General features: G+C 40.6%; 1 protein-coding gene across 1 annotated transcript; it reads left to right on the top strand.

The window, feature by feature from the left end:
* Positions 1–5,703: 5,703 nt before the first annotated feature.
* On the top strand, positions 5,704–11,693 carry DSPP (dentin sialophosphoprotein). The gene is made up of 4 exons (XM_061145174.1): positions 5,704–5,754; positions 7,098–7,184; positions 7,316–8,314; positions 9,156–11,693. Exons 1-4 carry the CDS (start codon positions 5,704–5,706, stop codon positions 11,691–11,693), a joined length of 3,675 nt encoding a protein of 1,224 aa, XP_061001157.1.
* The last annotated feature ends 2,759 nt before the right edge of the window (positions 11,694–14,452 follow it).

The raw sequence follows: 14,452 nt of genomic DNA, 5'->3' as shown, positions 1-14,452 counted from the left end.
TCCCTTCTCTCTGCATCCCCCCACCCTACCCCAGGTGAAGCTATTGATGTATTTTATTTCACTGTAGCTTAAAATGTGTGGTAGGCCAAAATTTAAGGTGACATGCAATGATCCTCACCTTTGTATAATCCTCTCTTCTTTGTGGGGAGAACTTATAAATATGATGAATTATCATTTCCATGATTATGTCTTGTTATATGCCAAAAACGATTTGGCAGATGTAATCAAGTTTACTAGTCAGTCGATTTTGAGATAAAGAGGTTATTTTGATGAGACTGAGTGAGCCAAATGAGCTTTCTAAAAGCAAAGGTATACTTGGCACCTTGTTAGGCAGCAAGAGAAAATGAATACAGATTTTGGTACATGAAAGTGGGGTGCCGCCATAAGAAATTCTTAAAATATGGGAGTGGAATTGGAATCAGAATATGGGTAGAGGCTGGAGAAATGGTAGAAGTAGATGTTAAAGATGCTGCTGGTAAGATCTCAGGATGAAGTGAGAATGACATTACTGGAATTTGGAGGAAGAGGATTCTTATCATCCTTGAGGCAGAATACTTAGCAGAATTGTGTCCTTCTGTTGTGTGGAAAGCAGAACTTGTAAACAATGAATTTGGACATACAAGATTTTTGAGCCAAGTTTTGAAGATACTACCTGGCTTCTTTTTGCTGCTTATAATATGTGAGAGAAGTACGTTGAGAGATCTGTTAAAGGGAAAAGAACCAGGACCTGATGGTATTGAAAGGTGTCTGGCTATCCAAATGGCAAAGATGTTAAGATTAAGAGATTCACTATCAGGAGAGAATGATCTAGAAAAAAGGCTGAGGTGTGACATTACAATCCTTTGCTGAAATCTGGGAAGGTTATTAATAACAAAAGATGAGAATACTCACGTTAATTCAAATTAAAAAGTAAAAGAAGGCAGGTTCAGTTTCCTAACCTCAACTGATATCTGTGTGTGAGTGAGGGTGTCATGTTGCTCCCAGGAGTGACTTAAGACTCTTTAAAATTTGGTTAGGTCCTTTAAGCCACTCATGCAGACATGCTGTTTAAATAAGGAGAAAGTACTTGCTATGAAAACACAGCTTCAAGGCAAATCCCCTTTCCATTCCCTCCACTCCATTTCAACTTTACCACTTTCCCTATTATAGTTCTATATCTAAATTGTGGAGTTTTCACCGTTGGGTAGCATTAACTTACTTGGTTCACATCCTTCAGTACTATGACAGTAAAAAACTTACTTGGTTCACATCCTTTGGTATTATGACAGTGAAAGAACTGGAATATTTTGAACAAGTGCACAGAGAGAGACATGAACTGTCAAGGTTTTCAATTCACAGATTGGAGAACTGGTTTAGGGATTCACCTTCTTTATAGCATACGTTTGGGGTTCAAGAGAATGGTGAGTTCAAGTGCCACAGCTTCTGCTAGCATTAAGGTCTGGCTTTCTATGTTGTCCTCCACAACTAGTACAAAGAACTGAGAGATAATGGAGAGCTAGATCCACTGTATGTATGTACTTTTGCAATCTAGCTACCTTACAATGAGTTTTAGTATTTTGAATATTTATTTTTAAAATTTAGTTTGAATACTAAATTGATACATTTTAAAACACCTCACATTACTGTTTATTTAGATCAGAAAGATTTCTTGGGAGTTACTATTTATAGATTGTTAAAGACCCCTTAGGCAACATCAAGGCTGTTGCATGTGGACAGTTTCTTGAATTATAGCACAGAAACGTTAATACCTACCTCAGGAATGATAGGGGTCTTAAATGGGCAGTATATTTACTAAAGAAACCTAGAGTTTTCTTAGATTGCCAACCTTAGGAAGACAAGAAATGTCAGGGTGACAGAGTTTAAGTGGCTCTTTTCAGATATGTTACACTGATGGTCTATATTTAAGATGCAGAACGGCCTTCCAGGAGCTATTTAATTAAGTGAAAGTAAGTCTAGTTCCTTCGGAATCGAATGGTGCTGTGAGCAAATACATATCAGCAAGTGAAGGAAGTGGGGGAAGTTATTATGTGCTTCATAGACATGGTGATACTTTATAACCCCGCATCAAGGATCCTAAACAGTGATTGGTTGAGATAATTATCAAACTGACTTTAAATTTCGGCAGGAACAAAATTGTCATGCAAAAGTCCAGGACAGTGTGCTACTCTCAATCCTCAAAGAGAAAGATAAGAAATTCTGGATTTTCAAAGTCCCTTTGAAGGCTTTTAAGGTAAGCTGGAACATCCCCTTTACTCGGAACCAACTGATGCCTTTAGAAAGAAATTCCAGTTTCAGAGAAGCCAATTTGATTTTAAAAAATGAATAACCCTTATAATTAGATTTTTTGCTTCCCTTTGACTTGTTGAATCCAGACTATGTTTTAAAAGATAATAGAACATTATGTGGTAAGGGTTTCTAATTCCACCTCGCAAAATATTGTATCACTGAAGAATAAGACTTTTTTTTCATAGCCATTATGTTAAAATATCAGTTGCTAAAAATAGTCAGGAAAAAGTATATTAAGATGAAGCACACATTTTATATTTAACATATTAACATCGGAATGAATGATTTGAATATTTTATACATAATTCACCAAGTCTCCATTAATATTATTTTTATCTAGAAAAAAACATCTTTAAGGACCTTGAATCTAGTTAAAGCCCTTTTTTTAAACTCATCATTGCAATAGAAGGTGTGATGGGATTTAAGGGAAAAAGAAACAATCTCCTTTAAATACTAACATTTAAATGTTAACTCTATTAAGAAATAAACATGGATTTGGGAATTTGATTTAATGTGTTGTGTGTGTGTGTGCACAGGCTCAGTCATGTCCGACTCTTTGCAACCCCGTGGACTGTAGCCCACCAGCGTCCTCTGTCCATGGGAGTCTCCAGGCAAGAATACTGGAGTGGGTAGCCATTTCCTCCTCCAGGGGATCTTCCCGACCCAATCACGTTTCCTGGATCTCCTGCATTGGCAAGTGATTTAATGCACTAAATTACATTTATTCCAAAGTTTGGCTAATCCAGTCAGTGATAATTTCCATGAGGCCAGGGTTTATATCTGGCCCCAGGGCTCAGTATCTGGCCCACATTAGGCCTTCAAATATTTTTTGAATGAATAAATAAATCTCAATTTACATTAATTTTTTGGTCCCTGAAAAATCAATCTTTGGCTTAAAAATTATTATTATTATTTTGCTAATTGACATTAGGGTTTTAAAACTAGCTTAAAATACTTCTACTTAGCATATCTGGAGAGTCTACTTCTGCACATACTTTTTCTGTTTCATGATATAATGAAAGTTTTGGGAAATAAAAGACACATTACTAAAAAAATGGCAAACTGAGGCAGAAACTTGGTAATTATCTGCTTTGATTCATTTTGATAAACATTAGACAACCCAGATGACTCAGCGGCAAAGAATCTGCCTGCGATGCAGGAGACCTGGGTTCGAACCCTGGTCAAGAAGATCCCTTGGAGAAGGGATTCTTGCCTAGAGAATTCCATGAACAGAGGAGCCTGGTGGGCTACAGTTGCAGAGTCGGACACGACCAAGCCACTAACACTTGGACTTTGAAACAGGGCTTTAGTTAAGCTTGTTTTTCAAGGTTTTATTAACTTGTTCAAGTTAACTAAGTAAAATCTCATTTTATTGGTGATAATACATGAAATCATCTGAAGGGAGTTCACACAATCACAAAGCCTCTGCTTTCAGGCTGATAAGACTGAGGCCATTTCTATAGTGTCTGCTGTGCCGTTTACTTACCTGTGGACATAGTGGCAAGGTGCAGTGTGCATGGAGCGATTGTTCTAGAGTAGATCTGCAAGAGAACTAAAGTGGTCAGGTTGATGGACTGCAGTTTAGAAATGGGATGCACGTAACTCTTGCCTTCAGTACAAGTTCCTTTCCAGGAGATCATGTGTCCTCCAAACCAAGGTGTAGACTGGTCTTCTGTAGGGTCTATGTAATAACTATATTTGGGACTGCAGAGGACCTTATAGCCTCTGCTTACTAAACAGCTGTCCTTCACAGCCATGCCCCAGAGCTCTGCATTATGCTGTCCTGAGGTCCCATCAGCCTCACTTTTAATCTCTAGCATTTTTTAAGGAAGTTTAGCTACTTTTGGCTTTCTGCTGAACAGCTCTAAGAGTAAGCACATTTCCCCCACCTCCTCAGTCACTCTGAAACTGGATTTTCTCCTCTGTGAAAAGTGCCAGTTCTTCTAAGATAGTTGATATTCACCGAGGTTTTATTATGCTTCCCCTATCAACATTAAATTGAATCAAGGCTATCTTATGATCTACAGTATTATAATCTCAAAACCCAGTGGGAGTGCATGAAATAGAAGTAAAATTCCTCCTTCCTTTCTATAGGACTAGCATCATTATGTCAAGAGATACAGTTTGTAGTAAATAGCTGTTTAAAATTTTGATTCTCATGCACTCAGTATCTATCCCAATGTACACAAAATGTATACTAGACTGATTCTGAAGGTGAATTCTAACAGGAGTGAAGGATCATGTCTTCAGAAGTCCCACATAATAAGTGATATCATTTATTAAGCGATGATTAAATAGCCGGAACAATGCTACACACTGCTAACAGTAATATGTGTTTATTTATTCACAGTTTTCACAAAATGGCTTTTGCTATGCTATGTTTTAGAATAATGTGATCACCAAGACAGTCTCCTGGACCTGAGGAGGTCTCATTATGGCAGAGGAACATATAAGTAGCTGCCAGCCTACTTGAAAACAGTGAAAATGGTGCAGTGCTATCAGGGCAGTGTTATCAGCTTCTGCTGGGTGTAAAGAGGAGAGAGACACCAAATACCCTTTAAAAAAATTTTTTTTGGCTATACCCCATGGCGTTCAGGATCCTAGTTCCCCAATCAGGTATCGAACCTGTGCCTCCTCATTGGAAAGGAGAGTCTCAAACTCTGGACCATCAGGGAAATCCCACCAAATGCCCTTTGACATGGAGCCAGAGAAAGCTTCTCAGAGAAAAATCTTCTGCTAAGATAATTGGGATAATCCTGCAGTGCGGCTATTATTACCCTAGACCAAGGAATCAAATGCTTAAGAAATCTAGTTAAATTCTTCAAGCTTGCACGTCAAGTAACAAAGATAAAATTGGAACCTAGGTCTCTGAATCCAAACTCCATATCCTTTCATCTTCGTGTTGGTAATTTCTTTTCTGTACAGTCTAACATAGCCCAAATGCATGTGGATTTGGGGTGGGAATCATAAATCCTTCATCTATTAAGCATATTTTTAGCAGAATTAGTTGATCCTTGATGAAAACTATTCAGAAGATTTGTTATTGCCAGCAGGAACAGCAGAAGGAGAGTTATAATTATGGCTTTTGTAACTGTCTGGCTGTACCCCTTCACTGGAAAATCACAGAGTTTAGGCAGCTCATCATCACGCTGAGCTGGATAATGCCCTTGCGTGTCTGTGACCCAACTCCTGGTGTGTGCTGATCACAGACAATGTGTGTGTGCTCAAGTGTGTACTGGAACGCTGAGTCTTGGCAGCTTCTTCTCATGTTGTGTTCATAGTCGTTACCTAGGAAAGAGGCACATGGTTAGAGACCAAAATAATACATTATATGGTTATCATCTTTTGCCTTATAAGTAATTTTTTACTGTTCTTTTTTTCTTCAATAACAGCCACTGACTAATATTCCTATAGAAAATGAAGATCATTGTATATTTTTGCATTTGGGCAGTAGCATGGGCCATTCCAGTAAGTATGCTTTCCTCAAAAAACCCTTCTTACTTTACTACCTCTCTTAATACACACACATATATGTGTATACACACACACACACACACACACACACATATATGTGTGTATTTTTTTCTTGAGATCTTGCAGATCAGCTGAGCCTAAACTTTTAGATTTGTATGAAAGACTTTACAGGCTCTGTTTGTGGTCTCAACAAAACTAAATATGCACTTCAATTCATGCTCCCAGTCTTCTAACTGAAACACCTGTCTTGTTGGAAAGATTGTTACTTTTAAAATTCATTCAGATTAATTTACATTTAATGCTTAGAAGTTGTAAGGACTGTCCATCTTTGCTCATGCCCTATGAATTTCATTCTGATTATCAATGAAGCCTTGTTTAAGAAGGTTTCAATAAAGAAAAATAGGAGAAAATCACATTTTTTTCTGCAAAGGGAAAACTAATGTTTCACTCAGAAAGTTAAATTTGAAAGATAAACACCAGCAAAGATAAATTAGGAAAATTAAGTCATTTGTAATTTTATTAGCCAGATGCTACAGTTGCCATTTTGATATGCCTTCCTCATGGTATTTCTGTAGTTGAGAATTTTCTTAACTGTTTCTGTTGTGCTCCTGAAGGGCACAGAGGTAGCATAGACTTGCCTTTGTTTCTGCCCTGGTTTTGGTCAGACCTACTATTCTCTTAGGGGTTTTGGCCAGGATTATTCTTAGGGCGGATCTGGTGCTGCTGCAAGAAACTTGTCATACAGAAACACCAAAGGTCTGTCTCCTCATTCAATGTTATTTTTATTTAAATTTATTTATGTATTGTTTACTTACAGTATTATATTAGTTTCAGGTATACAGCATAGTGGTTCAGTATTTTTACAGATTATACCTTATTAAAAGTTATTACAAGATAATGGCTATAGTTCCCTGTGCTACACAATATATCCTTGTTGCTCATTTATTTTTTAGGGCATCTTCTTTCTTTTTTATTTTTTAAATTATGTAAGTGTGATAACGCATTTATAAGCTGTCTCCTCATTTTTAATAAAAAGACTTTTCCTTTCTAGTGATGAGATAAGTGATCTGGTTAAAACCTTGGTAAAATTGGTAATATTGTTATGAAAAATATCTATATGCCAAGTTTAAATTTTATGGAATCCATGTAACAAGTCACTTCTCTTTTCTATCCAATTAGATCATACTTTGGCCTTTGTGTTATATCTTTTTTCCTTCATTTAGGGATAATATGTATGTGTGTGTGTCTGTGCACATGTGTGTGAGTACACATGTGCACACATGTACACAAAATAAGAATAAGAATATTTTCAATTTCCAGTATTTTCACTTTGGTAGGTTCCTCAAATCAAGCCGTTGGAGAGACATGCTGTTGACAAAACTGTGAATTTAAATCTTCTAGCAAAATCAAAAGTGCCAATACAGGTATGAGATGTAAAATGTATTTCTAAACTTTTAGATTCCATTAACTTCCAGAAAATTGATGCTCATCTTTTCAGTTTGCTTTACTTTAAGATGATATCCACAACTTAATTTGAACTGTTTCTCTTTTTCAGGATGCATTAAATGCCAATGATACCACCAAAGAAAGTGCTGGCCTCATGCATGAAAATGAACGAGGAAGGCAACAGGATACCAAGGATGGTTACAAAGGAGATAGGAATGGTTCTGAGTGGGCAGAGCTGGGAGGGAAAAGTTCTTCTACAGGTTCCACATTAGTAAATGAAAAGGGGAATACAGAGGATCTAAAGGGGGGCACAGGAAAACCAGAAACATATGATCATGATGGGATCCAAGGACAAGAAGATAGCACCAGTGCAAACGGTCTCAGGGGACAAGTAAGCATCATCCAAGATGCTGGAGCAGCAAATGGGAGCCATATTGATGGGATTACTGAGAACAATTCCCAAAATGTGGGTGTTGAAAATACAAGTCAAAGTGAGGACGCCACTGTTGTCCAGGAAGATGGACATCAAGTAGCTGGAAGCAGTAACAGTACAGGTCAGGAGGATGAAATCAAAGGGAATATCTGTAGAAACGGGGCTGACACAAGTGAAACAACACCTCAGAGAGAAGGCGAGAGAAATGGGAATGAGGAGGCAGGGGTATTGCCAGTGGGAAGTGGAGCTGGCAACGGAGAAGATGTTGGTTTGGATAATTTTGAAGGAAGTCCTAGTGGGAATGGAGCAGATGAAGGTGAAGACAAGGGCTCTGGTGATGATGGAGGTGAAGAAACAGGGAATGGAGAAAAGGGTAGTGATCCCAGCAAGGGCCAGGAGGGTCAGTCTCATGGAGAAGAGGATGATGAGGACAATAGCTTAGGTAAAAATTCAGTTAGTAGTGAAGATGATGGCCCTGGGGACAATGAAGACGCCCATGTCATTGGTGGAGACAACATCTCCAAGAGTGAGGAAGATTCTGCCGGTATTCCAGAAGACAATGATAGCCAGAAAACAGAGGACACTCAGAAACCCAGTCACGGAGAGAACAAAGCTATGGAAAATAGAATCACCGAAAAGTCAGAGCCACCTGCTATTGGGAAGGGCCAAGATAAGGTTAGTTTGGGAAGTTGGTTTCTTTCAATGGCAGTTTAACTCCTCCCCTTCCTCTCATGATGGTGTGTGTGTGCTCAGTCACTCAACCATGTTCAACTCTTTGCCTGGACCATAGCCTGTCAGACTCCTCTGCCCATGATGGTAGCACAAAAATAAATCATGAAGAACAGTCATGTATTTTTGCACCTAAATCACTTGAGTATTCAGTGGGGAAGCTAGAGTCCTTACTAGACATTTCTATGGAACAATTTAAAAGAGTTGAAATTTCTGAAGATTTGGTTAGAGTTCTTCAAAAGTCTTATGCTAAATAATTAATGCATCATGTAACTGTTTACAGAAGTTCCTACTGGATAAAAACATGAATGGTATGGTCTATAATCTAAACACTAGAGTACTTTCAAGTAGCTGCTGCTGCTGCTAAGTCGCTTCAGTCGTGTCCAACTCTGTGCGACCCCATAGATGGCAGCCCACCAGGCTCCCCCGTCCCTGGGATTCTCCAGGCAAGAACACTGGAGTGGGTTGCCATTTCCTTCTCCAACGTGTGAAAGTGAAAAGTGAAAGTGAAGTAGCTCAGTCGTGTCCAACTCATAGCGACCCCATGGACTGCAGCCTACCAGGCTCCTCCATCCATGGGGTTTTCCAGGCAAGTGTACTGGAGTGGGTTGCCATTGCCTTCTCCGCTTGCAAGTAGAATAAAGCACATTTTCACAGACAGGTGTTTCTGAAGTACTGGAATCCAAACTCCTGTTCTCTGGCCAATTTCCCCAGTCTTCCTCAGACCAATGCAATTTTGCAGCATAACATTCACTAATTAATCATTCTTTTCTCCATCTTTCCATAGGGAATGGAAATGGAAAGTCCTAGCAGTGGGCACAGAAACAATGTTACCAAAGAAGCTGGGAAAGTTAATGAAGATAAAGAGAGTAAAGGCCAGCATGGGATGATTGTGGGCAAAGGAAATGTCAAGACACGAGAGATTGACATTATACAAGGAGCTGGCCAGAAACTGGAACCTGGAAATAAGCTTGGACCCAGCAAAACACACAGTGACAGTAACAGTGATGGATATGACAGTTACGAGTTTGATGATGAATCCATGCAAGGAGATGACCCCAACAGCAGTGATGAGTCTAATGGCAGTGATGATGCCAATTCTGAAGGTGATAATAATCACGGTAGCCAAGGAGATACTTCTTATAACTCTGATGAATCAAATGATCATGGCAATGACAGTGGCTCAAAAGGAGATGATGATGGTAGTGATAACACATCAGATGCTAATGACAGTGGTAGTGATGGCAATGGTAACAATGGAGGTGATGACAATGGCAAATCAGGCAACAGCAAAGATAAATCAGACAGCAGTGACAGCAGTGACAGTAGTGAAAGTGACAGTAAATCAGACAGTGACAGCAGTGACAGTAAGTCAGACAGTGACAGCAGTGACAGCAGTGACAGCAGTGACAGTGACAGCAGTGACAGCAGCGATAGTAGTGACAGTAGTGACAGTGACGGTAAATCAGACAGTGACAGCAGCGACAGCAGTGACAGTAAATCAGACAGTGACAGCAGTGACAGCAGTGACAGTAAATCAGACAGTGACAGCAGTGACAGCAGTGACAGCAGCGATAGTGACAGCAAATCAGACAGTAGTGACAGTAGTGAAAGTGACAGTAAATCAGACAGTGACAGTAGTGACAGCAGTGACAGCGACAGCAGTGACAGCAGTGACAGTGACAGCAGCGACAGTAGTGACAGTGACAGCAAATCAGACAGTAGTGACAGTAGTGAAAGTGACAGTAAATCAGACAGTGACAGTAGTGACAGCAGTGACAGTGACAGCAGTGACAGCAGTGACAGTGACAGCAGAGACAGCAGTGACAGTGACAGCAGCGACAGCAGCGATAGTGACAGCAAATCAGACAGTAGTGACAGTAGTGAAAGTGACAGTAAATCAGACAGTGACAGTAGTGACAGCAGTGACAGTGACAGCAGTGACAGCAGTGACAGTGACAGCAGAGACAGCAGTGACAGTGACAGCAGCGACAGCAGCGATAGTGACAGCAAATCAGACAGTAGTGACAGTAGTGAAAGTGACAGTAAATCAGACAGTGACAGTAGTGACAGCAGTGACAGCAACAGCAGTGACAGCAGTGACAGTGACAGCAAGTCAGACAGTAGTGACAGCAGTGACAGCAGCAATAGTAGTGACAGCAGTGACAGCAGTGATAGTGACAGCAGTGACAGCAGCGACAGTAGAGATAGTGACAGTAAATCCGACAGTGACAGTAGCGACAGCAGTGACAGTGACAGCAGCGACAGCAGTGACAGTGACAGAAGCAACAGCAGTGATAGTGACAGCAGTGACAGCAGCGATAGTGACAGCAAATCAGACAGTGACAGTAGTGACAGCAGCGATAGTAATGACAGCAGTGACAGTGACAGCAGCGACAGCAGTGACAGTAGTGACAGTAGTGACAGCAGTGACAGTGACAGCAAGTCAGACAGTAGTGACAGCAGTGACAGCAGCAATAGTAGTGACAGCAAATCAGACAGTAGTGACAGCAGCGATAGTGACAGTAAATCAGACAGTGACAGCAGCGACAGTGACAGCAGTGACAGCAGTGACAGTGACAGTAAGTCAGACAGTGACAGCAGCGACAGTGACAGCAGTGACAGCAGTGACAGTGACAGCAGTGACAGTGACAGCAGTGACAGCAGTGACAGTGACAGTAAATCAGACAGTGACAGCAGCGACAGTGACAGCAGTGACAGCAGTGACAGTGACAGTAAATCAGACAGTGACAGCAGTGACAGTGACAGCAGTGACAGCAGTGACAGCAGCGATAGTGACAGCAAATCAGATAGTGACAGCAGCGACAGCAGCGACAGCAGTGACAGCAGTGACAGCAGTGACAGCAGTGACAGCAGCGATAGCAGCGATAGTAGTGACAGCAGTGACAGCAGCGATAGTAGTGACAGCAGTGACAGCAGTGACAGCAGTGACAGCAGTGACAGCAGCGATAGCAGCGATAGTAGTGACAGCAGCGATAGCAGCGATAGTAGTGACAGCAGTGACAGCAGCGATAGTAGTGACAGCAGCGACAGCAGCGACAGCAGTGACAGCAGTGACAGCAGTGACAGCAGCGATAGCAGCGATAGTAGTGACAGCAGTGACAGCAGCGATAGTAGTGACAGCAGCGATAGCAGCGATAGTAGTGACAGCAGTGACAGCAGCGATAGTAGTGACAGCAGTGACAGCAGCGACAGCAGTGACAGCAAGAGCAAGTCTGGTAATGGCAACAACAATGGAGGTAGTAGTGACAGTGACAGTGACAGTGAAGGCAGTGACAGTAATCACTCAACAAGTGATGATTAGAACTAAAGAAAACCCCACAAGATTCCTTTTGTGAAAAGTCTGGTGAGTAACTGATAGGAAGTAAAGATTTCCAGGAAAGTAAAGAAGGGGGAGGGATAAAGAGAAGACCTATGTAAAGATCCACACGTATACAGACACAAGGAAAGAGTCAAATTGTCAGATTCAGAACCAGGTCCCAACACCCTCAGAGAGAGAATCTGACTGTGTACATGCGTGTTAAATATATTCTGAAAAGATTTTGTTAAAAGTGTAAATGCAAACAGAAGAACAATTAAAATGTTCTTTAGTACTTTACACAGAAACCTCAAGTAATCACATACTAATAACTTCAATCTAAATGCCAAGTGCTTTAGAAAATGTATTAGCACACAAACACATCTTATAAATAACCAGTGGCATTGGCCTAATCTAGCAGTAATTATGTCTATATTCTGCTCTGCTCTATATAAGCTCTGCTTATAGCTGAGTAAAAGATGCTCTCATCATGATCTCCAGCTTGGCTACAATTCATTTGCTTGTTCTAAGGAAGAAATATATTGCAACATAAAAAAAACCACAGCAATCATTTAATGAACCCAAACCATGGGAATAATCTTTGTAATTCGTGAATAGAGTAATTACAAATTATGGAAATTTTAAAGAGTGCTAAAGAGAAAAGAATTTAGAGGCTCATTTAAACCGCAATATCTTACATATAAGATCACATTCCTGCAAAGCACTGCTGGAAATGTAGCATAAAGTTCATAAAACTATTGACGAAACTGAGGCAGTACTTAGAACATGATGTGCCTCAAGTTGCCACTCTCCAACTATTAATAAATAAACAGATTCATGAATGAAGGGCTCTCGGAGGGCGTGCACTTTTTGAACTCTCTGTTCAGAACTCTGCTAAGAGGATTTAGTTGTCTTCCTCAATCCCGGGCTTGCCTGGTGGCTCAGCTGGTAAAGAATCTGCCTGCAATGCAGGAGACCTGGGGTTTGATCCCTGGATTGGGAAGATCCGCTGGAGAAGGGAATGGCTACCCACTCCAGTATTCTGGCCTGGAGAATTCCATGGACTGATACAGTACACGGGGTTGCAAAGAGTCGGACACGACTGAGCGACTTTCACTTTTACTTTCCTCAATCTCACCAAGTCAAAGCTGGTTCATATTTGCTTTTAAATCCCCATAGACAAGAAATCCCAAATCAGACCCTGAGACTCCCTGTTAATCTCTTTAATAAAGCCAACAGTTGGTCTGGAAACTACTCACTTTTTTAAAATCTGAGAGTCATTTGTTGTTGTTCACCTGCTCAGTCATGTCCAACTCTTTGCGACCCCATGGACTGCAGCTCACTAGGCTTCCCTGTCCTTCATCATCTCCCAGAGTTTACTCAAACTCATGTCCATTGAGTGGGTGATGCCACTCAACCATCTTGTCTTCTGCCGACCCCTTCTCTTCCTGCCTTTAATATCTCCCAGCATCGGGGCCTTTTCCAATGAGTCAGTTCTTTGCATCTGTGGCCAAAGTATTGGAGTTTCAGCTTCAGCATCCATCCTTCCAATGGAATATTAAGGATTGATTTCCTTTAAGTTTGATTCGTTAGATCTCCTAGCTGTCCAAGGGACTCTCAAGAGTCTTCTCCAGCACCACAGTTCGAAAGCATCAATTGTTCAGTGCTCAGCCTTTTTTATTGTCCAGCTCTCACATCCATATGTGACTACTGGAAAAACCATAGCTTTGACTATATGGACCTTTGTAGGCAAAGTAATGTCTCTGCTTTTTAATTGGTTGTCTAGGTTTGTCATTGCTTTTCTTCCAAGGAACAAGCATCTTTTGATTTCATGGCTGCAGCCACCATCTGCAGTGATTTTTGGAGCCCAAGAAAATAAAGTCTGTCATTGTTTCCATTATTTCTCCATCTATTTGCCATGAAGTGATGGGACCGGATGCCATGATCTTTGTTTTTTGAATGTTGAGTTTTAAGCCAGCTTTTTCACTTTGCTCATTCACTTTCATCAAAAGGCTCTTTAATTCCTCCTCACTTTCTGCCATAAGGGTGGTGCATATCTGAGGTTACTGATATTTCTTGTGGCAATCTTGATTCCAGCTTGTGCTTCATCTAGCCTGGCCTTTTGCATGATGTATTCTGCATATAAGTTAAATAAGCAGGGTGACAATATACACCCTTGAAGTACTCCTTTCCTGATTTGGAACCAGTCTGTTGTTCCATGTCCAGTTCTAACTGTTGCTTCTTGACCTGCATACAGGTTTCTTAGGAGGCAGGAAAAGTGGTCTGGTATTCCCATCTCTTTAAGAATTTTCCACAGTTTGTTGTGATCCACACAGTCAAAGGCTTTAGTGTAGTCAATGAAGCAGAAGTAGATGTTTTTCTGGAATTCTCTAGCTTTTTCTATGATCCAACAGCTGTTGGCAATTTGATCTCTGGTTCCTCTGCTTTTCTGAATCCAGCTTGTACATCTGGAAGTTCTCTGTTCATATACTGTTGAAGCCTAGCTTGAAGGATGTTGAGCATTACTTTGCGAGCATGTGAAATGAGTGCAATTGTGCAGTAGTCTGAACACTCTTTGGTACATTCAACTAAAATCTGAGCATAATTTTGCATGAATGAGGGTACTTCTTAGTTTTGAGATGAAGTCCTAACCCTAGAACAAGAGGATCTTAAAGATGTATGAGACTAGACTGTGATGTTTATCACACGAACTAGGACAGCCTTGAGAGTGAAAGGGCTGCTATGAATAATTACTTGGGGAAAGG

This window comes from Dama dama, chromosome 6 (assembly GCF_033118175.1).
Source record: "Dama dama isolate Ldn47 chromosome 6, ASM3311817v1, whole genome shotgun sequence".
NCBI lineage: Eukaryota > Metazoa > Chordata > Mammalia > Artiodactyla > Cervidae > Dama > Dama dama.
The sequence above is the reverse complement of the archived record's forward strand: the minus strand, read 5'-3'. Positions and strand labels throughout refer to the sequence as shown.